The sequence below is a fragment of the Denticeps clupeoides genome, chromosome 3, assembly GCF_900700375.1.
Source record: "Denticeps clupeoides chromosome 3, fDenClu1.1, whole genome shotgun sequence".
Taxonomy (NCBI): domain Eukaryota; kingdom Metazoa; phylum Chordata; class Actinopteri; order Clupeiformes; family Denticipitidae; genus Denticeps; species Denticeps clupeoides.
The window spans coordinates 22,907,199-22,934,551 of NC_041709.1; the positions used below are offsets into that span (position 1 = coordinate 22,907,199).

Genomic DNA, 27,353 nt, shown 5'->3' on the forward strand with positions numbered 1-27,353 from the left:
CTCTGTGAGGCTATTATGGCCGTGTCCACTCCCTTGCAGGATAATGGCCTAGAGCTGAGAGGTCAGCCTGCAGGTGCATGGAGTGCACCAAGTGGCTGATCATGCCTTTATTCATTTGAGCCTGCTTTCAGCATTTAGGCTTATGTTTTTCTACAATAAGCCCTTAATTGTATACTTATTCTTCCATTCTGTGATTTGCCAGCAAAGTCTCACCTTTCTTTTTCTCACACTCCTGGCCCTAGGCAGGAACGCAAAAAAATCAGGGCTCAGCCAGGTTTTCTCCACTTATTAATGTATAGTCGTGGCCAAAAGTTTTGAGAGTGACACAAATACTATCTTTTACAATGTTTGCTGTTTTCAGTGTTTTTAGATCTTTTTGTTAGTGTTTTTCTGTGGTGTATTGAAGTGTAATAACCAAGCATTTCAGTTACATACATTTTATGCAAAGTCATTTTTGCAATGTTGGCCATTTTTTGTTGGCCACTCTGCAATTCGCAGTGACATGCTGTCAATAAACTTCGTGCCAAATCCTGACTGGCAACCCATTCCTTCATAATCAGTGTTTGGAGTTTGTCAGAATTTGTGAGTTTTTATTTGTCCACCCTCCTCTTGAGGATTGACCACAAGTTCTCAATTGGATTAAGGTCCGGGGGGTTTCCTGGTCAAGGACCCAAAATTTAAATTTTTTATTTTTTTTCCCCTGAACCACTTAGTTCTCAATTTGGCCTTATGGCACAGTGCTCCATTATGCTGACAAAAGGCATTGTTCTTCACCAAACTGTTCTTGGATGGTTTGGAGAAGTTGCTGTCTGATTGTTTTGGTACCATTCTTTATTCACGGCTGTGAATAGGCAAAATTGTGAGTAATCCCACTTCTTGAATGAGAAGCAGTCCCACACATGAATGGTCTCAGGATGCTTTACTGTTGGTACAAGACAGGACTGATGGTAGTGCTCACCTTATCTTCTCCGGACAAATCATTTTCCAGATGCACCAAACAATCGGCGAAGGGCTTCATCAGAGAAAATAATGTTACTCCAGTCCTCAGCAGTCCAATCCCTGTACTTTTTGCAGAGTATCAGTCTGTCTTTTTTTTTTTTTTTTTTTTTTTTAAGAGAAGTGGCTTCTTTGCTGGCCTCTGACACCTGTCAACCTTCAAAAGTCACTCACACCGGCCTGATGCCATTTCTAAGAAAGCTCTGCACTGGTGGCACCCCGATTCAAGAGCTGAGGAGATGGTCCTGGCGCTTGCTAACCATTCCTGGGCACCCCTGAAGCCTTTTTCACAATGCTTGAATGTCTCTCTTTGAGAGGCCCTGTGAGGCCCTTTTTATGTAACACAATGATTCGATGCACGTGTTTCCTTGCAGGTAACCATGGTTAACAGAGGAAGGACAATTATTTCAAGCATCGCCCTCCTTTTAAAGCATCCAGTCTACTATTCTAACTCAATCAGCATGACAGAATGAGCTCCAGCCTTCACTTGTGGATCACTGAAATGATCTCAGCAGGTACTTTTGTGACACGCGAACCGGGACCAGAATGAGAGAGTCGTGTAGGAGGAGACGAGAGACCTCGGTGCGGCGGGACGCACGGAGGCAGGTAATCTCCTCCGCGTTACTCTGCGAACGCGGGCGGCGTGAGCCGCAACACCACGCTGATGTTGTCGTTCGCGTCTAAGGCACAAAGACAGGACAGGACAGAACAGGGCGACAGGACGGAGATCAGGTGTCGGGGTTACAGATAAACTGGAACGAGCTTACTTGGTTCGAGGAGTGCGGAGCCGGGTCTGACGACGGGGCAGGACAGGACAGAACAGGGCGACAGGACGGCGATCGGGTTTAAGGATTATTACTTCACTAGAACAAGCTTATTTGGCTTGAGGGGTGCGGAGCCGGTTCTGACAACGAGTGTCAATCAATGACCGAGCAGCCGGCAGCTGCTCTCTCGTCAATTTATAGGGCACACGTTACCTCGTTTCCGTGTTGCTCCTAGTCACATGATTGAATCATGTGACATTTTGTGGCAGGGCTGAAATTCAGTGGAAATGTTTTTTTGGGAATTAAGGTTATTTTCATTGCAAAGAAGGATTGCAATTAATCTAATCGCTCTTCATAATGTTCTGGAGATACAGCAGGGAAAATAAGTATTTGACACATCAGCATTTTTATCAGTAAGGGGATTTCTAAGTGGGCTATTGACGCAAAATTTCCACCAGATGTTGCAATCAAGCCAAATATTGAATTCGTACAAAGATATCAGAGCATTTGAGTCAATATAAATAAAGTGAAATGACACAGGGAATAAGTATTAAACACACTTTATTTAATACTTTGTAGAAAAGCCTTTGTTGGTGATTTACAGCTTCTAGACGCCTCTTGTATGGAGAAACCAGTCGTCTGCATTGCTCAGGAGTGATTCTGGCCCATTCTTCCACACAAACGGTCTTTAAATCTTGAAGGATCTTTGGGCCTCTTTTGAAACCACTTCATTATTTCCTTACATTTACATTTATGACATTTATCAGATGCCCTTATCCAGAGCGACTTACAATCAGTAGTTACAGGGGACAGTCCCCCTGGAGCAATTTAGGGTTAAGTGTCTTGCTAAGGGACACAATGGTAGTAAGCGGGATTTGGTCTTGGTCTTCTGGTTCATAGGCGAGTGTGTTACCCACTAGGCTACTACCACCCGGCTACTAGGCTACTCCTTGGCCTTGTGTTTGGGATCATTGTCATGCTGAAATGTCCACCCTCTTTTCATTTTCAGCTTTCTGGGAGATGGCAGCAGATTTTTTGTCCAGAATGTCTTGGTACATCTCTCCATTCATCCTGCCTTCAATAATATGAAGTACTTCTTGCTGAAAAGCAGCCCCAAACCATGATGCTTCCACCCCCAAACTTAACTGTTGGTATGGTGTTCTTGGGGTGGAGGACAAGGCCATTTCTTCTCCAAACATGGTGTGTAGAATGACAGCCAAAAAGTTCAATTTTGCTTTCATCTGACCATACTATAGTCTCCCAGTTATCCACAGGCTTCTCCAAATGCTTTTTCCAGTCCGAGCCGAGCCTCAATATGCTTTTTGTTCAGCAGTGGAGCATGCATGGATGCCATGGCGGTTCAGTGCATTGCTTATAGTATTCTTTGAAACAACAGTACTTGCTGATGCAAGCGCTTCCTGAAGTTCTGCCTGAGATGTTCTTGGCTCTTGGAGAACTCTCCTGATTATTCTTTGGACTCCTCGGAAAGGGATCTTACATGGAGCACATGATCATGGCCGGTTTATGGTGAACTGATGCTCTTTCCATTTCCGGATAATGGCCCCCACAGTGCTCACAGGCACATTCAGCATTCTGGAAATGCGCCTATAACCATTCCCATCAGAATGCTTTTCAACAATAAGATTACGAAGATCTTGGACGAGTTCTTTGCTTTTACCCATCATAAAGTATTTCCTGTGTGCCTGCTGGGTAATGAGAAGCCTTTATAGGCCATCAATTAGGACTAAAGCAACTGAAACTAATTAGTACTGATAGGAGGCACGGTTTTCTCTCTGACAGATTTCAGGTGATCGCCTGGCTTTCTATGCCATTTTGCACCTTGTTATCTTCATGTGTTTAATACTTATTCCCTGTGTTATTTCACTTTAATTAGTATGACTCAACCTGTATACTTAAATGTTCTGATACATTTGTATGAATTCAATATTTGGCTTGAGGGCAACATCTGGTGGAAATTTTGTCAATAGCCCACTTAGAAATCCCCTTACTGATAAAAATGTCAAATACTTTTTTTCCCCGCTGCATGCAAATTGTCAGGAAAAAAACAGCAGCGAACTTAGTGAAAAGAAGTATTTGGTATCACAAAACATTTGACATATATACACACACACACACACACAGTCGTTGCCAAATGTTTGTCACACACAACACTGTTCCAGCAGAGAGGGTGAGGACACCAAAGCAGAGCAACACTATAAAAACACTGGCGATTCTTCTGACTGATTATGGTACCTCTGACCCTGTTTGCCCCTGACTACTGCTCGTTTATTTCCCCCTGCCTGGCATTTCTGTGCTGTCTGACTTACCAGTTTGTACCTGGCTCACGTTCGCCTCTGATTATGTGTTGGCAGAGACATTGTCCCTTTCATTCCACAAGTGATCAACTGACTATGGGATTTTGATTTCTCAGTAGTAGGCTGTGTAGGGCCATGGTTACAGACCCTCTGCTTCCTGCAGTGCTATTCATCTCTTACAACATGCCATCCTGAGCTGAGAGTCCTACTTGCTTGCATATGGCCAAGATGACCACAGAGTCACCGATGGTGCATAAATTTAGCTAGAATGTTTGTTTTTCTATAATAAAACATGTATATTATATTCAACTTTCTGTTGCCCCCAGGCCCTAGATGGGAATGTGACCTTATATTAATAACAAAAAGGGAAGTCTGACAAAACTGACTCACCCCGTGCTGTTAAGGAAAGTGTGCTCTGTGGTGCAGCTTCTTGAAACTGAAGATGGGAGAAACCAAAAGGCAGGGGTGCACTTTCCATCACTCCGTCGCTCATACCCGTAATCGCTGCCATATTTTGATCGACCCAACACCATAGGAGCAGGAAATAAAGACAATTAAAGCTGAACAATACAATCATATTGTCACACCAGTGTAGCTTTCATCACAAAGGAAATCTACACAAGTACCCCCCCCCAAGCACTAAAATGTCTCACAAGATCAGACACTGAAGGTGTAGCATATTTGACTGATACATTGAAAGGCAACATAGTTGTGCATAGCCAGAGGGACTGGAACAAATTGCACCACTTAGTGCTACACACTACACAGATGCCAGAATATGACAGTAAATGAAAGCTAGTTTTTCCATACCTGCCCTCTTCTGCACAGGATAAAATAACAACCCACAACCCTACCATTTAATAAATCATCCTTCATAGAGAATACAGAGGAACACAAGTTGTGTGTGTGTGTGTGTGTGTGTGTGTGTTGAATGCAAACTATGTATTAAGATGCACCGCAAAGCTGTGATATTCTATAGCTGTGCACTGCACAAGGTACCAAGGCAAATCAAGACTTGGGCGAATGCATCTGTGCAAAGTTCTTACAAATGCACACACATAGCATGACAAACTTTACATTATAGGTGCTTGCAGGTCCTTTCCTCAATCCCTGTTGCTCACCGCTTGAAGTGGTGCAATTTGATACTTTATATATGACTTATATATAAATATTATATATTTAAATGTGAGATTGCCATGGCTGAATTTCAAAAAGAGACTTCAGACTACAGTATTGGAGGAACACTAAGACCTATATAAAAGCAAAAACAAAATGTTATGTCAGGGGACCTTTTAAGCAGACAATACACCGAATCCCCTTTACAATTCTAATGTCACATCAGTGATTAGGAAGACATGACGGCCTGATTAGGCTTTTATCCATCACTTCATTTCTTTTATCAGACAGCCATTTTGCCTCTGACAGCCTGAAAGGTCACATGAAAATTAATATTTGTGGTGCACCGCCATCCGGTGGTCGGTGAGTCATTAAAAGCAATGCAAGTGCTTCTGACTAGAGGCTGTAATGCTGCTGAACTTTAGCTCTGGATCCTGTGGTGAATTGCTTTTAGGCTACAAAAGAAGGCAACACACTGGAATGAATATATACAAAGCCCTCTGTGTATCTGAAATCCAGAAAAGGGCAGACTCACCACTCGAAATCCGATTCTGTGCAGTCACAAGGCTCTGAGATCATGGTGACCGACTGGTTTTTACCCATAACGCACCTAGCAACAGGCTTCAGTTTTCTGTAGATTCGTTTCACTCCCATGAGGCATGGATCCCCCTGCAAGCAAAAGTTAAAAAGTTTCAAAATGCTGTTCTGGTACAGTTTTTCTCGAAAATAGTAAAAAACAATTGTACATAATTCTCACTAAGCACAGAGGCATGTTTTACATCAGGGTATTTGGATGTTAATGGAAGATTGTTTTTGTGTGTAATGCATTTAATAGACAAGCTGTTGACACTCCCACCCACAGACACCTTGCCTTTTTGACAATTTAAGGTCTGTTTCTCTTCCAATGTTAATTGACATTTTTATAGCAACACTACTTTCCGCAGTTCAACACTGTTCAAACTTGTTTTAGTAAAGTAGGGGGGAACACTCACGTCATTGTGCAGGTGCCAGGTTTGATAGTCCCCTGGCGTGCATCGGCGGTTAAAAATGGATCTGAAGTCAATCTTCACCAGCTGCCACTCTGAGCGATGGCTTATATGACCAAATATTCTGCAGAAAGCGCAGAGAGCAGACACTTTTTTTTTTTTTTTTGTGTGTGTGTTTTCTTACTTTAAATAATACATTTATAAATAATACATTCATTTCAAATGCCATAGCTGTAAACAATCAAGCACCTAGCCATGGAGTCTGAAGATTTATGAAATAACAGGTCATTCTGAATGTACTGTCATATGTTGTCACTTTTACCTCATTGCTCAGGCTGTGAATTTTCTTCACTCATAGATATTCTATGACTGAAGATATTAGCATCTGATATTATTACAAGCATTTAGGAACATCAGAAATATGCCAGATAAAGTAACACAGACTTTCACAGTGCTGAGGTACATACTGCACATAAGAACAGTGTGGCAGCCTGATATGTCTGGGTGGCCTAGCGGGTAAGGAAGCGTACCCGTGATTGGAATGTTTACATTTATGGCATTTGGCAGATGCCCTTATCCAGAACAACTTGCAACATGCTTTCATGTTACCATAATTGAAGTATTCAGTCCTAGTTCACTAGGACTCAAACCACGAATACAATAATTTTATCCACGCCGCTGTAGTTTTTTCTTACATAAGTCAGACTAAAAGAAAGATACAAGTCAGTCTAAGAGGTGCCACTGAGCAAAGCACTGTCCCAAACACTGCTCCCCGGGTGCTTGTCATGGCTACTCACTGCTCCCTCAGGTGATGGGTTAAATGTAGAGACCACATTTCACTGTGTGCACTGGGTGCTCTGCTGTGGTGCATCAAATGTGACAAATAATCTGCAATCACTAATGGGGCAGTGGTGGCTTAGCGGTTAAGGAAGTAGACCCCTAATCGGAAGGTTACAGGTTGAAATCCTGAACTGCCAAGGTGCCACTGAGCAAAGCACCGTCTCCACACACTGCCTGTCATAGCGGCCCACTGCTCACTAAGGTGTTTGGTTAAATGCACAGTACACATTTCGTTGTGTCACTGTGTGTTCTTCACAATGATAATCACTTCACTTTCACTAATCACTTTCAAATGGAGTGAATGCCTTTCATGTTTTCAAGACTAGTGTAGTAGCAGCCCTTATTTCTTGAGAGAAACTCCGAAGGCCTTTAGCGAATCTCTTTACTGAAGCTCCTATGAAAAGTGTGCACTTTCATCAATTGTCATTTCTGGGCATGAAACAATACAGACGTGATCATTGCATGTAGCATATCATGTTTTAAACATTAAGCATTATAGGATCAAAAAGTGTTACTGGATACTCTGGATCTATTAGGTGTCAAGTAAAAAAAAAATTAAAAAAATCACAAACAGTATGGTTCTTTCCATTTTCTGATCAGGCCATCTCACAAGCCATGTACCCAAATTCTGTTTTATTGCTTTTTATTTATTGTTTTTATTGTGACTTTGGGGTACTCCGGATCCGCCTGTAATTCCAAATTGTGTTCACATGTGCTTGCCTGTATATAAATAGTTCTTTTGTATCTAGTCCTTGCCAGGTCATTGTTGGTCAGTCTGCGTTGATGCTTGTAATTGTGAATGATGTGCCTTTGTTAAAAGTGAATTCCCTTGTTCACATTAAGTTGTGCAAATGTATACGGTTTCCTGTTCCTGCCACACTGTCATGACCGTTTTAGACTTACTGAATGTACGTAGTAGAAAGTGTAGTAAGATTGCTTCTAAGTTAAAGTTTCCCTCCTTATCTGGAATCACACCCACTTCTTACATCATAATAAGTGTCTCTTCACCAGGTTCTCCCAAAACTCCATCCACAAACAGCGGAGAAGAGGTGAAGCCGTATTTATTCCACACACGACCCTCATCAAAGCTCAGCCTGAAAGAGAACAGCAACATTTTTTTCAGATACGTGGTTAAACAAATTTGCCATTAACAGAAGTCTTGTCATATAGATTGCTGTTTTAATTACAAATTGAGTACGACGTAATCTCCATGCTACAGAAAGGGCTATCAGCATTCTGAACACCCGAGAGAATTAAGAGGGAATTTCATGTGAGATTTGCTCAGATGCCTGTCTTACCAGAGGTGTCGGATAGGCAGAGGTGTGTGTCTAATAGCTACAAGGGCTCCTCCTTGGTCAAGGTACAGCACACTGTACTCCTCTTTAAAGATCTGTAACAATAGATAACATTTGCCAAAGGATTTTTTAGTATTTAAACCTGCATTAGAGGCACTTGCATACTTTTTAATACTTTAATTCATTTACAGAACGTAATAAGCATTGAACTATAAACCCAGCAACAATTCAGTCACTGTTTGGAAGCCACACTATTGATCTTCATAGACCATATTTTTGAAGCATAGAGCATAAATTCGACAATTTAGCAACACCTACCAGGCATGTTTCCTGACAAGTGAAACCCATGAGGCACAAATACATTGCTTCATTAAGATTCATCATTTTGAAAACAATGACACTTTGATTCATCAGTGTCCCTGGACTAGCCAGGTGATGCCTGTTCTCATGTACGTAAATATTAGTCAAACACAACACAAGTAAACACCAAATGTGTTTTAAGTGAAGGGGTTTTATTATCTAGGGAGAAAAAAAAAAACCCCGATAGTGCAGCAACAATTCATCCTAAAGGTCACAAAAGACCCCACAACAACCTCCAAAGAACTCCAGGACTCACTTGTCTCAGTTAAGATCAGTGCTCATGACTCCAACATAAGAAGAGACTGCCAAGACAAAATCCAGTGCTGAGCAAAAAGAACATTTAAGGCTCATCTCAATTTTGCCATCTTGGGGGGAAAAAAAAATCCCAAAGACTTTTCAGAAAATAATCTGTGGACTGACGAGACAATAGTTGAACTTTTGGAAGCCGTGTGTCCTTGGAGCTGTTTTGGTGCTTCAGGACCTGGAAGACTTGCTGTGATAAATGAATTCTGCTGCCTACCAAGCCTAATGCAGAATGTCCAGCCATCTATTCATGACCTCAGGCAGAAACAAACTTCTGCAGCAGTACAATGATCCAAAACACACCAGCAAGTCTACCTCTGACTTGCTGAAGAAAATCAGAATGGAGACTTTAGGATTCGGGTCAACTTCTTGGCCACTCAATTGTAGGATATGTAGGACACTTAATTCTATCTGTCCTGAAAATGTGTTACTGTTCAAACCAAAAATCTCATAATTATTTTCCACAGAACATCAGATGTAAGACATGCAACTCACCCAATGTGCTTTAATCTTAGTTGAATAAATTTTAGCCGGATTATTTTCACTATCTTTTTTTAATTAGTTGAGTTGAGCACCATTTAAACTGCACCACAAAATGCCAACCAAAGGGAAGCACACATGGCAACTAATCCAAATACAAAGAACAGTATCATATAATGGCAGCACTTAAACACCAATATCATCCATTTTCAAATTACCTCTCCAAACCTCCACCTCGTCTTTTTACCTTACCTCTCTCCATGTGTTGCCAGCATCTGAGGTTATAAACATACTAACGTTGCTGTTGCTCAGCTCAGTGCCTATGGATCCTGATAAGGAACAGATATGTTATGTTAATGCATCTCTTGTATATATCATCTTCTTTTAAAATGATACGTACAGGTCTACAATTACAGCGGCACATTATTATAGCACTTTACACTTCATGGATGGGCCACGTGTTCCAGGTAAAGTGGAAATTATTGTGCTTTAGCTGTTACCCAAAGCCAGTCATGCCGGATATTGCTCAACAGATCACAGGTACACATAAAGGCCACAGTTACAGTAGGGAGCCTGAATTTATCATCAAAGCCTTTTAAGCCAGGAGACAAACTGAATTTTAGCTTTTTGCTTTTGTTAAGAAATCCTGTGGGATACGCAGCCTCCCATTGGAAATCTAATGCAGAGAAGTCAAATCAATCTGGAACAGTGCATTACCTGATTAATTTTTTATTACTCACCCTAACAAATAAATTATCCAATAAATAAAGAGCTTGGAGCTTACATTTTGTTCATTGCAGTGTACCCACTCTCCAGATCCCTACACCAGGGGTTCCATACAACAACCGTCTGTATTTTCAACGTAGGTGTGTGTGTGTGTGTGTGTGTGTGTGTGTGTGTGTGTGTGTATATATATATATATATGATCTGATGGCTGGAAGTCAAACTTGGTCAGGAGGGCCTGAAGGAACCCCTGCTTTACATGACCTCATAACTGTGAACATGCTCACTTCCATTTACCTGAGGCCACTATAATTCCAGGAGCTGACTCCTTGCTGGCTATGTTTCCAGAAGTGTAGGGGTTGGCTGATACTTGGAGGTGGAGGTGAAGCGAACAGTATGGCTGAGGAACCACAAGGAAAGTACTCCAGTTAAAAGAAATATGGAAAAAATCTTCCTAGCCATTATCCTACTCAATAAAATTGCCAATACACAACTAGGAGTGTGTATTGGCAAAGATCTTAAGATACGTATCACAATATGGATTATATCTCGATATATTGTGATACTGTTCATATTTTGATACGATCTGTGTGAATCATATTAATAATTCAGACAAAACATTATGTAAAAACTCTGTAAAACAAAACAATTGTCTTCATTTAACACACTGAACTAGAGGACAGCAAAAAGATAAAATGCATAAGACTGAACAGAATATATTTAAGAGTCTGTCTAAGTCATTTATCTAAGGCTGGTGTGGTGCTTGACTAAGCCAGCGCCATATTTTTGTATACAAAATTATTGAAATTTTATGTCCCTGTATCGATACAATATCACCATGTAAAATTTGGTGATATTGTACACAGTGTAAATAAATAAAAAAAATACATTCAAGAAGGCCATACCTAAAGTTTAAGTTTGTGAAGGTTTGTATCTCTACATAGAAGTAGTAAATATAAGAGTCTGTGTTTTTGGTATAAAATGTCAGCTGAATTAATATCAAACCACTAACCTTTCACACTGATGCCTGAGTGGCAGACTTTGGTAGATGCTGCTATTTAAGCCTGTCTGAGGTCAACATCAGTCCAATAAAAGACTAAGAACCAGGAAGGGGGATCTCAATTTGGGATGGCTCTCACCAGCACACAGTGGAAACTGTTGCCCTTCAGGTCAACGGAGGGGGCCTGCAGCAGCCTCCAGTCCCTGCCCTTGTTGTAGGTGATGTAGGTCTTCACTTGCTCATTATGTTTTTTGTTGGCCAGAAACATTCCCTTTATCCCAGCAACCTAGATGGTAAATTAGAAATAAAGCATGTATAGGCTTGCAAAGTCTGAACTCATAAATACTACAATTCCACTGGCCCCAGCCCAAAAATTAGTTCTCAATCAATGGAATGATTATTTAAAAGACATTTTCTTGAATCAGAGAGACATTAAGTGATTAAACAGTACAGGAGGCATGTGACCATCACAAGCAGACTGTGACTCATGCTTCAAAAAAAAAAACGTGATAAGCAGAAAGGAGACTGCTCATATTTAATAATTGATGTAGACACCTCAATCTTACCGGATGCAGAAATTTTAGCATAAGATATTCATGGGTGGCAATCTTGATTAGACCACTGGATTTCAATCATGTACAAGAAGCCAAATTAAAGTTTACAAAAGGGACAGTGACATATAATATAATTAACGGTTTAATTATATGTCCACAAGATATTGCAGACCTGGTAAAGAATCAGTGGCTACAATGTTTCCTTTGGGTTTACCACTGAAATGTCAAGTAATAATCTAAAGCAAATTATCAGAGAACGTTTTTCAGATACCATACAGTACATTGACTTTACCAGTTTCATTGTGGCTGCACACAATGAAAAGAAATGCTTTTTGAATTTAAATTAATTTAATATGGTATCAGTCGACCTGGTCCTTCACCACGTTGTGTGTCTCCCTGGGTCCTCCATTGGACATAGTCTCTGACTGATGACCCTAGCTGGATTCAGTTTGTTCAGTCTGATCTGCTGTTGATACCAATCGGCCATCTTTGCCCACCAGATGCCCGCTGGGATGCCCACCAGATGCACCACTGCCCAGCATGATCATAGACATCCCCGGCGACTGCGCTTCTCGGTGGGACAGCAAGTGTTGCTCTCCACCCAGAACCTCCACCTCTGGACTGAGTTCTCAAACTGTCCCCTCACATCGGGCCGTTTCAGATCCTCAGAGAGGCTCAACCCCATATCCTACCATCTCCAACTGGTCTTCCACTTCAGCAAACTCAAGCCTTTCTTTTCTTGACTTGCCGGCTCCAGATCCCCTGCCACCACAGATAATCGACGGGGGTCCCACATACACGGTGGAGCAAATTCTGGACTTCCACTGGATGTGGTACGGGCCTGAACAATAGTCCTGGGTTGCCAGCCATTTCATTCTGGACCCATCCCTGGTGACTCAGTTTCAGCGTCGTACCATCGGGGGTTGGCCGTAGAGGGGGTACTGTCACGTGATTCCATCCACTTGACCGGGAGACAACATAGAAATGAGGTGATGTGACTCCTATAAATAGCCAAGAAGGACACTTTTTCCCTGCTTAGTCATTATTTTGCTTCTACCTGCAAAAAACTCGGCCCATCATCATCCCCATTGTGTCCAAGAAAGACTGTTCCTTGTTCTCTTTCCTGTGTGTTTTCTCCTGATTGTTCCTGTTATCCTTCCTTTTTTTAGTTTCGCGAACATCAACATCCATGGATGTTGCGACGCTGCCAATTCACGTTTGTAGATTCGCCTGCTTCCTTGTGCTTCACCACACCGGGGTTTTTCCATTACCACCTACACACGCTCGATCACCTGCTCAGACTTTTTGGTGTGACACAAATCCTCCTTTTATTGATAAAATTGAACAAATTAGGCTGAGGTTTACACCCTCTGTTTTTGACACCTCACAGCATTGTCAAGCTGTCTCAGCATTTTCCACTCATGTCCTTCAAAAAACATCAATATTTTGTGTCTATCACTACTGTAGTAAGGTCCTTAAAGGAACAGTCTGACCTGCCGTGCGCTATATTCCACTCATTCCTTACCATGGCACATTCACTCTATAAATGTTAATCAGTATTCTGTCATTTTACTCATCTTATTTTTGTCTATAACAAAGATCAACCTCTTTTTGTATCTACAAAATAAAAATACATCAGTAATATAGCATTGGTTATCTATATAATATTAACTTTAAATGTAAAATAATTTGATAATATTTTTGAAAATGAAAGCAGTACCTCATAAAGGTCGATCATAACGTTGCCCTCTGGGCCCATGCTGCTCATAACATTCTCCAGAGCCAAGGTGTAGTACACCCCGCTAGACTCTGACACATACAGATTGTATGTTTCTTGCTGGTTCCACTCCTGAATCGCAGCCACCACCCGTTTCTCGTCTGTGCTGATCACATGCAAATCCTGCATTTTGACACACATAGACACAGGCTAATGAACCTGACAAAAGACTGAGGGAAAATTTCATTAATTTTGTTATGGTGGATCATAACCAGGTTGTAAATAAGGGTTCAAAAAGAAATTACAAATGGAGACAAAATTCTTGAAAAGAGCATTTAAAGTCAAACAGGCTGTTCATCAGTTGATAGTCATTTTTAATTTTTTAATTTTGGTCAACATTTCCTCCCATGCAACAAAATTACCAGTTTGGATTATGCAAGGGTTTCCAGTGGTGTCTGGCTATGTAGAAATGTTGCAGCGCGCTCTGTGGTAATGACTGGGTCTTTCATTACAACAATGCTGCAGTACACAAGACCTGCCTGACAAAAGACTTCTTCTAGAAGATTAATCACTCTTTTGGACCATTGAGACACTTTGAGAGATGCAATGGAAAATGACAAAAATGGACATCAGTTAAAGACTGTGGATGCCCTTCTCCACTACATGAGGCAACGTTACCAAAAACCTCTTAGAAACACTAGTAGGGGCAGTGGTGGCTGCATGGTTAAATGCAGAAGATACATTTCGTTGTCTCGCTGAGTTGCAGTGTTTCATTATGACAATCACTGCACTATCAAGCATGCCTGAACAAATTTGGTAAAAAGAATGGTGAGGCTGCTCACTTCTGACTTTTTTGACACTTATAGGGGTCTTTTTTTTTTTTTTTTTTTGACAATGGTCTTGGACATTGGATCCAAGTGTGTGTGTGTATGTGTGTGTGTGTGTGTGTATATATGTGACTGAAAAAGAAAAGTAAGGAAATAATAAGGAAATCTTAATGCCAATATTTCCAACATTGTGCTAGGAAATATGCATTTGCATAATAACTCGCTGCCTCCTGGTCTTAAATGTAAACACTGTACAGCTAGACAGATAAAAGTGCATGAACATTAAAAAACATGAACATTAATTAACTTGTGTAACCAATGATACTGAAATGCTAGTAGTAAGTTACTGTAAAGTGCTTTGTTAATATGGTCTGTTCCAGTATTGCCAACATTCTGCAGAATCAATCATTCTCGACCACGCTGTAATGGCGAAGGTCCTTGCAAATAAATTCGGCGATGGACTTAGTGAATGCAGTAGTGATTGTCGGCTGACTTGGTTTGCCCTCATTATCACCTGAGAGTAGTTCACTGTGATAGCGAACAAGGTGCACTTGCAGATTCATAGTGCTGCTGTTATATTTTATCTTTGCAAAGCAGTTCTTGCGGATTGCATAGTCTTTATCCAGTGCTTTTTCGTCGACTGTCCCGTAAAACCTGAAGTGTTTCCACACTAGTGGAAACTAGCTGGTGGGTAAATTTTTTTTACCCGCCATTCTGTGCACTTCTTCTCTGTTGTTGTCAGTTAACTTGTGTTCTTCACCGGCCACTGTTTGCGCCACTTTACCCCATTTACTCGAACAACGCCCCCAGCAAACAGAATGGTAGATACTGGGTAATGGCGATGACACTGACAACAGGTAAATTTAAACATTTTGAGTAGTAATAAAATATCGATATTGGCCGTTAGTGTATCGATTATTTATTGCGACAGAGAGCACAACAATATATTGCAATATTAAGTTCTTTTTCCACCCCTACCTATAAGTGTCAAAAGAGTCAGTAGTGAGCCACCTCACCATTCTTCATATATATATATATATATATATATATGAGAAACAGAGTGAGTGAGAGAGAGATGGCAGTTAAAAAAAAGTTTCTTATATGCACACTTGATACACTTGCCAAAAGGCAGGGTAAAACACAGAGCTCTATTTTGGAACAGGCAACACGCTAACCTATTTTAAGTCATGCAATGTTCCATATGCTCAGCAAAATGCCCAAAAAGATGGGAAATTCAAGGAAAGGCTGAGTCTCATGTAAAGTAGCTTGTGAGGGACTTTAGCAGTCCATTGTGCTCGGTCCTAAACACCTTTTAGGTTCTGCCTGGTAGGTAGGAGTAATTAGGACCCTTCAAATGTTAGTCTCTATCACATCCCCATCTGCTGCATTAATTCACATTATCTTGAGTCTTTTATTTTCATTGGTCTTTGTGGTTTTGGCCATCATGCTATGTTTATTTTCAGTTATTAAAAAAATCACTACTTTCCAAGTTTCCATGACAGAATGCAGGACTACAAATAGACACTGTTGACACTGGAGACAGTCACCCCAGCACAAAGAAAAGTTTATTAAAGTGAAGTGATCTGTCATTGTGATACACTGCAGCACAGCATACGGTGCACATAACGAAATTTGTCCTCTGCTTTTAACCCATCACCCTTAGTGAGTGGTGGGCAGCCATGAGAGGGAAGCAGTGTGTGGGGATGTGCTCAGTGGCACCTTGGCAATTGGGATTTGAACCGGCAAGCTTCTGATTACGGAGCCCCTTCCTTAACTGCTAGGCCACCACTGCAAATTGAAAGGTCTCCAATTATGAATTATTATTATTTATTTTTTTTGCTTTTATATAGTGGTCTCCAAGTCTCTTTCCGAAATTCAGCCTTGGTGCAAAATTACAGCCATGTTTAGCCTGCCAGTCACACAGGTACAAACAAGAAGTAGTGTCAGCGTTTTTCCAAAAAAATCTCTAAACTAAAAAATTAATTTGTGCTTATTTTTACATCCAATAACAGAGCAACTGCAATGCTTCACACATTTGGAAGCCATGACTGTTGGTGTAGATACTTTTAGGGGAGAGGTGGGAAATTCTCTGGGTGGATAAAGCATGAGAAATGGGAGGTAACCTTTCCCCTTATGATAACATAAGGGGACAAATTCTAGATCCAACCGCCTGAGCTGCCGCTCTTTGAACGGCGAAGCAGAATGACCAAAGCCCTCTTTACACCTATCACCATGATTAGCCACTGCAGGACCATAGACAGGCTAGGGGAACTCGTATTAATGTTAAATCATCTCACAAAGTGAAATTTTCCATAACAGGGGACCTTTAAATGCCTGCTCTACAATTACTAAACATATGAATTACTAAATATACTCTACTGATCAGAGGCCAAAGAAGGACAAAGAGGAAAAAAGTTTTTTTCAAATGTCAAAATTGTAACAGTAACAGGACTGAAAATACAAAAAAAAAAAAGGTAATTAAATTAAATATGTATTACACAATTAACTGCAGTTTATAATTAACAATGTCATATCACCAAAATGCAATATTATGATAATGGTGGGAAAAGGTCCGGAAAAAATATCAAGATTCAATATTTCACCAATATTCTTGCCTCATCTGTTAATTGCATTCTGAGATATTTGCGTTATTCTGATCATGTTTATAAAGCACCAGTATAAGGCTACCTTTGGCAATGTGTACTTTGGCAGTTTCATGGGTGTGAAGACATCCCTCTTTGATGACACATAGTAGATGGTCCTCCCACCTGTTGTGACCTGAATGTATACAAATGTATTTAAAAGGATGATGAATATAAAACATGCATCTTTATACACTGTGATTTACCGTGGCTTCATTGAACATCATCAAGAGACCTGATTTAAAAATTCTCAGAAACAAACAGTCCCATATGAGAGTAACATACCTGAACAAACACATACTCGTCCTGAACCACTAGGGAATTGGGGTCAATGTATCCAGGAAATGGTTTCCCCTTTGTAGCATTGGTGCAGTTATGAAGTTTGCAGGTGATGTACAGGGCCTCTGTGGCAGAACAAATACATAGAATAAAACAATGTCCGGTGAAAAAGACAACCTGTGCCAGGCTTTACAACATCTTTGATTGCTCCTGTGTGGCTCTGTGGACTTTCAGTATTGTAGAGGAAATTTTATCCGCAAAGGAGGGAAGGTGCAGACTGCGGAAGAAGTTTTAAGATTAGTTTATTGAGAAGATCTCAATAAGGGCATGGAGTCCTGGAAACCAACTCCAAATAAAGCATGGGGCTTCACCAAAAGACAACCTGTTTCATCTCAGATAAGAGATGAAAGGTGGGCAGGTGGACTCAAGACAACTAGTCTGGTATGCACACAGAGATAACAGAACTTGTTTGTGGTATGCACAGCCTTGCCCCTGCTCACAACTGAACTCGAGGTCATATGCAAATGAAGCACAACATTAAAATACTCCACACATAGTGTAATTTAAATAATAAGAGAACCATGCCATATAAAACATAAATAATTATTAATGAGGTAGACACTTTTCCAATGAAGTATTAAATCCCAAACGTGGAAATGCTCTGAAACCTCCTGTTTTCTATGGCAAGTGCACCTGAAGAACAATTTTTGCACTGCAGCCAGCAAGGCAGAAAGTGGTGCAGGTTCTGCAGAAATCAGTCAAAGTTGAATTTTGTTGTGACCATTATGTGACTGACCACTGATGCTTTGTTTATTTGCATTAAAGAGTGGCCTCTGAAGCCAAGGTGAAGTAGAGGTTGATTATAGCATTGTTCAAAAGTTGATTATAGCAATTCAGTTTGGCCATAGCATTTTACTGTTATGGTCACCGGAATCAGAACGTGAGCACGTGTTGGAGGAGACGAGGAACCAGTCCACCATTGGGGTGTAATACTAGGGTGCCCCTGGCCCACGAGCTGGCCCCAACTCACTGTTTTGTTAGTCTTGATGACTCACAGGTGTCCCCCATTTGGATATTTAAGTTAAACCTTCCCTCACCCCTCATTGAACCGGTTTTGGTTAGACTGTTAATGCTGATGACCATGTTCTGTTAATCGAGCTGTTTTGTTTTTTATTTTTGTCCACCATTAAACCGCACCAGTTTCACCATGTTGTGCGCCTGTGCCACCTCCCTTGACCACAGCATTACACTGTCATTTGACAACTGTGCTAAGTAACAAGGCTATGAAACTTTCAAAATTACGCTCTTGTGCCAAGTTGGGTTACAGTTGAGATTTGGCCAGCTGTCTCTGTTCAAGTTTTGGATGTCATACTGTGAAGAATATCCCTAGCTGAATGTGATAGCAGTTTTTTTTTTTTTAAAAGCTTGCCTTTACATTCCACATATATGTGTGACACCACTTTTTCTCACTTGACAGCCACCAAAACAGAGTACAGAAACAGGCTGAACTCAGAAAACACTCCATGAGTTGTTCTGTCAGTGTGCCTTCCTCATTTCAACACTCCCCCATCACATTAGAATGTAGATTTATTTCATTTGGGTGCCAAATAATCCCGTGTGGGTGACTAGACCTGTAATTGAATTTGTTGAAAGTCATTTTGCATGTTGAACACAATTTGGCAGTATTCAAAAGCTCAAAAAGAGAAAATGCATAGGTTTCTTAGTTTTTATAGGCATAGGTAAATAATAATAACAATCATAATAATAATATAGACGTATGGACTTACAAAGCCTGACACGACTGGTCACCAAGACAATTTTGAGAAATTCTGCTCTAGTTAAACTCATAAAAATCCTGTATTAAAAATCTATTAAGAGAGGTGCAAGTAGCATTTAATATATAAAGTAAATCAGGACTGGGACTACAAAGGTTACAAAGCTTTTTGGATGTGTGAAAGGACACACAGGCCTCCAGAATAAGTACAGGTTTCCCAGATCAATGAAGTAATCTATCAGTTAGTAGATCTAATAGATTTAATAGTTTATAGATTTAAACATTTTGAAACTGTGGCTGTGAAATAAGAAAAAGTCATCTCTAAGATGGAAACACTGGAATCTCCAAGAACATTGATGCTGAAAGATAGGTAAACGATGTATATAGGGGCGTTGGAAAGTATGAGTCAGGTAAATTTAGTGTTGTGCAGCTCTTATGGACAGGAGTAAACTGTAAATTCTTAATGGGTAGAATGAATTTCCCTCCTGATTTCCCTTTCCTCCTTGAGAAATTCTGCTCTAGGCTATGAAAATATTTCTGTGTCCATTCTAATATTAATATTTCACTTTTTTGGATGGTTTTATATACAGGGATAAAAACATCTGATCTTTGGTTAGGAGATCCCACAGATCTCTTATATACAACCTTAATGGAAACATTACAAAGTTCAAGAGACCTATTGGGTGTGCAGAACAGTTCACACATTGGTGGAAGTTCTACAACGTTTTTCGGTCCCCAAAGCTCCCTAGATAAAATTAGAAGCATCTGTACAGATAGACTGTAGATTATAGTAAAACACTCCCAAAATTGTCTGCTTCATTTGCCCTCGGGTAATGTAGACTACTGGGATAGATTGAAGAAATTAACATGGGAGGGGTTGTGGCTGCAGTGACACAGAAGGCAGTTCAATATCTTTGATGTACACACTCAACATTTTTGACAAACACCACTCATGCTTTTTGCCGTCACTGCTGGAGTGTGAGCCCAAGGAAACACAAAAGATGTTAGTACTTGCATATTTGAGCAGAGTTTATAGACACACAGGTTTTTAGACGCAGACTGAGACACTTGTCATATTGGATTGCTGAACAAGCTCTGCACAGTATTATACCAAACCATTACACATTTTCAATCAGATTGACATCTCCATTCATTATTATAATTTCTTTTAATGTAATTATCAGAATGTTAGAATCTAACCTTCTAACAATACAACAGGAATGTTATGGAATATTATGTTAATACACTCAGCTCTAAGGCTGCTATACTTACGGGTTTCTGATATGATTGTCTCCAAATGGATCAGCCCAGGTTCTTTGTCCACCCCCATTTTTGACCTATGGCCCAAAGAGAAACATGTAGACTTTTGACTTCCTTCCATAGATGTTAAATTTCATATAAACTTTTATTATTAATACAATAATGAGTTGGTTAATGAACCAGCCCCGTAATCAGAAGGTTTGCTGGTTCAAATCCCAGTTCACCAAGGTGCCTCTGAGGTGCCACTGACAAAGCAACAACATTTTTTTTTTTTTTACTTCTTATATAGCCCAAAATGACATACAGTAAGTCTCAATAGGCTTTGACAGGCCCTACAGTTGACACCCCTCATAATTGACCCTTCTGCACACAAGGAAAAACTCCACAGAAAAAAAGAAGGCAGCATCTGTGGGTGTGGGGGAGGAGGATTGAGCCCACTTGGGCTGAGGTGAAGAGGCACATTGTTTAATAATGTTTTATTAAATGTTTTCTTTTTTTTAAATGAAATGTTAGTTTGATTTGCAATTCTCTCCAATATATACCAGGAGGTGGGCACTGAGGAACAGGAGCAGCATGGATAATTCTATAGCTCCTGATTGATGTGCTCAGTCTGCCTGTTAGACTGTGGATGATAGCCAGCCATGAGGCTGACTGAGAATCCCAGCTGTTGCCAGAACTGCCTCAAGAACCCGGTAATGAATCAGGAGCCCTGGTCACAGAGGCTCTCCTCTGGGAAGCTGTGGTGTTGAAACACCTCCAGTAGAACAATGTCTGCAGTTTGGGCCGCAGTTGGTAGGTGGGGCTGGGTCACAAAAATATACCAACACCATGATGACTGTGGTCAAGCCCGAGACCAAATCAATGGTTACATGTGACCTGGGACTGTGACCTATGGGTGACACAGATGGGACATGGACAGGAGTAAACTGTAAATTCTTAGTGCGTAGAATGAATTTCCCTCCTGATGTCTGAATAACCAAGGTCATAATTAGGGTTGCACCAATCGATTGTTAAGGGATCAAAATCAGGCGATCTTCAGCCTGATCAGACAGATCGGTGATCGAGTGGTCAGTCTGGCATATGTTTGATCCCAAACCAATCCTGCAGACAGCCACATATAGATCCACATGACAGGTGAGCATCCATTCAGATATAAGGTGCCATTTAGGACAGGAGCTCAGTGAAATTTTGCAAGAATTAATTCATTAAAAAATGAATTAATAAAACATGCAAGACCCATTATCTGTGCAAGAATGTTTGAACCACAGCGTATTAGAGCAGGCAAAATACAGCCTGAGCATGATCGAGAAAAGCTGATTTCAACTGAAGTAGTTCAGAAGTAGTTTCTTATCATGTTAGATAATACTGAAATAGAACTAATATTGGACCCAATAAATGTTTATTTTAATATGAGATTCAATTGTAGAACATAAATATATGGTATCTGTTGCACATCACTAGCAATTACACAAAACACAGAGCATGTGTTTGCCCACCCAGTGCTGCTGAATCACATTGATGTGTGAGAAGCAGAATTTCTTTCAGTTGGAATGTGGTACTGGTACTGAAAGTACAAGAGCAAAAATATCAATCCCATTGAGCTAGTATCTTTCCAATATTGATACCAACTTTGTATCAACAGTATGGATATTTGGGATGGAACGGTCCATCCCTAGTCTGCTAGAAATCATGCCCTTTGTGGTTGTAATTGCTGCTTGTTGAGCGTTCGATCCTCTGTCTCTGTGTTTTGGAATCACAGTTCGTTCGGTTAACTTTAGGCCACAATCCAACCACCATCTAAGGTCTTAAGCGTTATTATGGGGCCGATATCATCATGCATTAAAGTAAAACAAAAATTTTGATACTACTGGGATGATGATAATCTCTTTTGTAAAATATTCATGAATTTCTCTGGGTTGCATTCTGGTTTATTCTTCTCTAATTGTCTGAGAACCAAAGTCATAGGCCAAGACATAAATTTTCATCTGTGACTTGTTATAGTTGTGGCCCAAAATAATCCCCAGTCAAGTATTATGGCAGCAACTTCTTGTTTCAGCTGCATCACTGAAGGCCTCTGCTCTTGCAGCTTGTTCCCTGTCCCATTTGACAATTCTTCCAGAACTATTTGAGCACAGCTTTTTATAAATCTTAAGCCTGTTCTGCTATGTTCTAACTGACTGTCTGACTATCCAAGTCTGTCAGACAAGGGGCTAGCTACACAGACGGCAGATGAAGTGCAGCCTGGTATAAAAGAAATGGAGGATGGTAATCCCATTGTGATGTGAATCAGAATATTTCAATACTGAATCTTAAGATGTAATGTTTTTTATTTGCCTAGTGCATGCATATTGTATATGCATGCCACTGGGAGAAAGGACTTATCTTTTCAAAATCTACTGTTATTTTCAGGCATTTTTATTGAAAATGGTTTAATAAAAAGAAAATATCCAGTTGTGTGGACAAAAACTGCAGAATATGAATTTAATGTTTCACAGTGGGATAGCTAACATTTTTTTCTGTCTCCCAGTAGTTACTAGAGCAAGTATAGTATATAGTTTACATTGTCAATAATAATAATAATGAATTAATTCTTATATAACAATTTGCCATGGAAATCCACCATAGTCTGGTGAAATTGGTTTGTTCATAATTGCAAATCCTGCACCTTGTGATAAGAAATGTTATGAGCTATAATGCTGATCCACAATAATGGTGTGTTCTAAGGTGTTATACCCACCAGTAAAACCTATTTGGAGCAACTCTTTCATGGACCAGTTGCCATCTTCTTCCGAATTCTGTAGAGCTGTATAGCTGCAGGAGGAATAGTACAAAATAGTAAATTTAATGAGCATCTTTTTTTCCTCCTTTTTTTTTATGTTGCAAATGGAAGCAGATACAAGTCATATAATAGTCAGCTCTGGCCATCCCTATGACATTATAGCCTACATTCATCTAGTCACATATTTCAACTAAACTGTCTTAAAATCTACAGGTGTAAGTCAAACAGCTTCAGCTATGCAAAAAAAAAAACATTTTTATGATAAGTTGAAGCTACTGAAGTTAATGGATTCATGTTTAAGCAATCATGATCACATTATTCCCCTGTGCACAGCATGGATTTAGATTTCCATTCTGTATGTAATTAATTTGTGATTAATGTTACATTAACTTAAACAAGAAACTGCTTTTGTGCAATGCAATATTATTTAATCAAATTTACACCAAAGGCTGTGGTGTCTGATGTCTCTCTGCATTTTTTATGTCAAAAACTGTACCCACAGCATATGTCAGTGGCTACTAAATCTTTGCATATATTTCAGAATAGTGACTTCACTGAACGCCTGTTGAGTCGTTGTGTTTTTTTGTTTTTTCTTCAGTAGTTCGTTCAGTAGTTTTTTAACACTTAAGCATTGTAACTAAACCTTCACCTTTATTCACAAGAAATGTTTGAAATGTTTGCACTAATTAGTCAGGACCACAGTGTCTAAACAGTAGTCAGAAATTGTAATCTTGATTTTTACAAACATTGGTTGAAGATAATTGATAGACAAGCTAAACACTTAAAAAAAAAAAAAAAAACAATTGCACATGTTTGAGTCATGAAAGTTGTATATGATTTTGTATTGATTGTATAAGATTAAGACTAATAAAATTTCACAATTACATCCTATTCACAAGGGGTACCTGCTTACTGCCAGGTTGTCAGGTGTGTAAGCTTGGCCAAAAAGAACGATTAGCAAAAGACTAATGAGGTGGTGACACAAACAGGTCTGCTGAAGTGACCACTCATCTTTCCCAACCTGGACTTTTTGGACTGTGGCTGGGTCTCATTTCCCTCCTATTGGATGCACAGTTTATTTGATTTTAGCGTTAAGGCCAGGAGGTAAGCAGTGTCCCTATGATTTAAAATCCATCTAGATTCACACTTACTGACTACTACATTAATTGCACACATCCAGGTAAGGATTTTCATGTGGGTTTTACCTGACATCCTAACATCCAGGTGTTCGGACCTTTGCCCCAGTGTCCTGTTTATAGAGAGGTCTTGGATTTTTATGGCCCATTTGTCCTTATGTTTAGATCAGCAGAGAGAACTCTATAATCTTTAGAGGGGTCATCTTGCCCTGATCTGTGAGTGTTCTTTTTGGAGGCATGTTAATGGACTGTGGAATGCAGTACTATCTCTGCTTCCCAACAAGCATCAGAACCTGACCAAAAAACTGATTAGCATTTGCTTTTTTTAATCTTTTTATGTGACTGCTACCTGTTCCCTGTTATAAATAGCGCGCTATGGACCCAGTCCTGCTCAGCTATCTGTACTGTGCTGTTGTGTTCACTTTGCCACACCATGTCAAGAGATCTTTTTCTGTTTTGGTTTGGCCGTCAAGCCGTGTTATTTTGTGTTTAATTTAAATCTCCTTTCATGGCGATTTGACAGGTTTGGACACACCACAACGAATTGGTGTTGTTGATCTTGCCTCCACCTTTTCCAGATCTCAGACTGTTAGAGCATCTGTGGGATGTATTTAAAAACATACTTTTGAATGAATAAAGCAGGCTGCGGATGACACTCCAATATTCCAGACAATGGTTAAGTGGGAAAAGTCAGACATTCAAATAAAACTATCAAAAGCAAATTAGCCATAATGAGGAAGCAGCCCCGTAATCAGAAGGTTGCTGGTTCGAATCCCGATCCGCCAAGGTGCCACTGAGCAAAGCACTGTCCCGACACACTGCTCCCCGGGCGCCTGCCATGGCTGCCCACTCGTCACCTGCTGGCCTGTCTCCTGGTAGCACCTCCATGCTCTGGACACTATGCTGACAGACACACTAAACCTTCTTGCCACGGCTCGCATTGACGTGCCATTCTGGGTGAGCAGCACTACCTAAGCCACTTGTGTGGGTTGTAGACTCTGTCTCATGCTACCACTAGAGTGAAAATGCCACCAGCCTTCAAAAGTGATCAAAACATCAGCCAGAAAGCACAGGAACTGAGAAGTGGTCTGTGGTCACCACCTGCAGAGCCATACCTTTTATTGGGGATGTCTTGCTAATTGCAATTGGTTACCTTCTGGTCATGGCTGTAGGCGAGTATCCAGTCCTCCTGTTCAGGGTGGAAAAGGAGACTGAGTATGTAGAAATTCAGTCTGTACTTCTGATATGTGGCCCCTTCATCTGAGCTGATGAGCAGGCAGCTTTCCACTTCTGGATCTGTCAGCAACATGATCTGGACAGAAAGAAAGAAATTTGATAGTAAATGATCTGTGCTTATGCAGCATATTTCTTCTTCAACTGTGAAAGGGGCAAGGAGCACTATATTAAAAATGGAAACATGGCAGCTCTTTTGACACCCGTTCAACAGGAGAGTGCTTGCACATTAAAGTTTTGTTCTTGTTGCCTGGGTTGAAGGCTGTGATTTCAGTTATCTTTTTTGTAGCATGCATTTACATTTTTTTCTTTTACATTTATAGGTGCTGTAATATCTATAAACCATTAAGCCATAACATGTCGCGCATGGGGCTATGAAGTAACAGAACTAACAGAAGTCAGGGTACCATGCTGACTTGTGTCCTCCAACAAATGTCATTACAACTGACAAATGAGCATCAGAACTGGACCACATGGCAATAGAAGAAGTTGGCTTTCTGATGAATCAACATTTTGTTTCTGAATGTACTTTGCCAAAAGAGTCACATAGCCTCTGGTTCTGTTTCTTCTATACATCAGCAATGTTCTGCAGGAACACCCTGGGTCCTGCCAATCATGTGGATTCGACATGTACGACCCACCTAAACATTGCTGCTGACCAGTCACATTCCTTCTCTGAAACCAATTTCCTTTTTCAGCAGGATAACTTGCTCCACAAAACTGTAAAAAATGGTTTGAGACCATAAGGGGGGGCTACTCAATATCAGGTATGTGAACATGTAATAACTGATTGATGTAAACCAGATAAACCCAAGGCAAAATCAAGATGTTTAAAATGTGAAACTTCAAGGCACTACACAAAGATAAATGTATGAAAGAATGAGGGCACTAAAAAAGAAGCTTTCAACGGTGAAGGCTAAGACTGCCGAAATGTAAATCAAGGTTGTGCGAGATCCTATTTGGTGTTCTCTGTTCTAAAATGACAGCACAAAAATGATTTAACAATTTACTTAATTGATATTAATTGGATTAAGAATAAAATAAATAATATTTTGTTGATTGCTGATGAAGCAGTAAAATGGAAGCGGACCCATAATCAAAAGGTTGCCGGTTCAAATCCTGAACATCTAAAGTCCTACTGAGCAAAGCACCGTCCCTACACACTGCTCCCCGGGCACCTGTCATAGCTGCCCACTGCTCACTAAGGGTGATGGTTAAAAGCAGAGGACACATTTTGTTGTGTGTACCATGTGCTGTGCTTGCTGTGTATCACAATGACAAAAAAAATCAACTCACTTTAGTAATCACATGGGATTTTTAAGTGCCTATCAACTAGTGAGTATATGGAATATTATACATATAATTCAGAATCAACCGATTCAATAATAGGCTGAAGCTAGAAATGGCAGTTTGGGTCATTATATAATTCAGTACCCATTATTATTTCTGCTTGGCTAAAATACAGATGCATGAAAAATACAGTGCATCAGAGTTATGCTGATTTTTTTTTTCATACTTCTATAATGTGAAAATGAACATATACACTTGCCCAGATGAATGAGTATAAATACACTGGTCTATAGAACTTTGGGTACTCTCCAGCACTTTAGGAAAGTCATTTGCTATGAGAATGTTATGAAAGCAGTGCTCATTTTAATCCAGCACTCGAGGCAGTTATCCAAGGAGGAGCATTACAAAGTATCTGGAGGCTGAGACCATTTGTTATAGCATACATCGTAATGGCTGGCATTGAGGGCAGAACTCAAAACGAGTTCATCAATTCATCAATCGTAGACTACAATGCAACAGTACAGACCTACATGCTGACTAATTAGATAAGTCTGGGCCCACTGCCTGTGCTTCTAGAATGTCATGAGCCACTTATGTTCTAGCAGGGGTCTTATGTGTCGCAAATTCATTACTCACAGGAATTACAACAGGATCCACTTTAGAAGTGCCGACACTGTTCCAATT

The 27,353-nt window shown here is 40.2% G+C and overlaps 1 protein-coding gene across 3 annotated transcripts in view; it reads right to left on the minus strand.

Moving 5' to 3' along the window:
- The window catches only part of sorcs1 (sortilin-related VPS10 domain containing receptor 1), a 115,657-nt gene that overhangs the window by 14,470 nt on the left and 73,834 nt on the right, over nucleotides 1–27,353 (minus strand). For all 3 annotated transcript variants that reach the window (XR_003749072.1, XM_028971828.1, XM_028971829.1), the window contains 14 exons: nucleotides 25,300–25,458; nucleotides 22,969–23,042; nucleotides 20,244–20,308; nucleotides 17,204–17,322; nucleotides 16,965–17,054; nucleotides 13,453–13,632; nucleotides 11,318–11,464; nucleotides 10,476–10,578; nucleotides 9,708–9,784; nucleotides 8,316–8,407; nucleotides 8,004–8,111; nucleotides 6,184–6,301; nucleotides 5,727–5,860; nucleotides 4,466–4,579 (listed from right to left, as the gene is read on the minus strand). Coding sequence is in view for 2 of the 3 variants with exons in the window: in XM_028971828.1 (XP_028827661.1) it covers nucleotides 4,466–4,579; nucleotides 5,727–5,860; nucleotides 6,184–6,301; nucleotides 8,004–8,111; nucleotides 8,316–8,407; nucleotides 9,708–9,784; nucleotides 10,476–10,578; nucleotides 11,318–11,464; nucleotides 13,453–13,632; nucleotides 16,965–17,054; nucleotides 17,204–17,322; nucleotides 20,244–20,308; nucleotides 22,969–23,042; nucleotides 25,300–25,458 (1,580 nt within the window). In the remaining variant the exon portion in view is untranslated. The remainder of the gene's footprint in view (nucleotides 1–4,465; nucleotides 4,580–5,726; nucleotides 5,861–6,183; nucleotides 6,302–8,003; nucleotides 8,112–8,315; nucleotides 8,408–9,707; nucleotides 9,785–10,475; nucleotides 10,579–11,317; nucleotides 11,465–13,452; nucleotides 13,633–16,964; nucleotides 17,055–17,203; nucleotides 17,323–20,243; nucleotides 20,309–22,968; nucleotides 23,043–25,299; nucleotides 25,459–27,353) is intronic.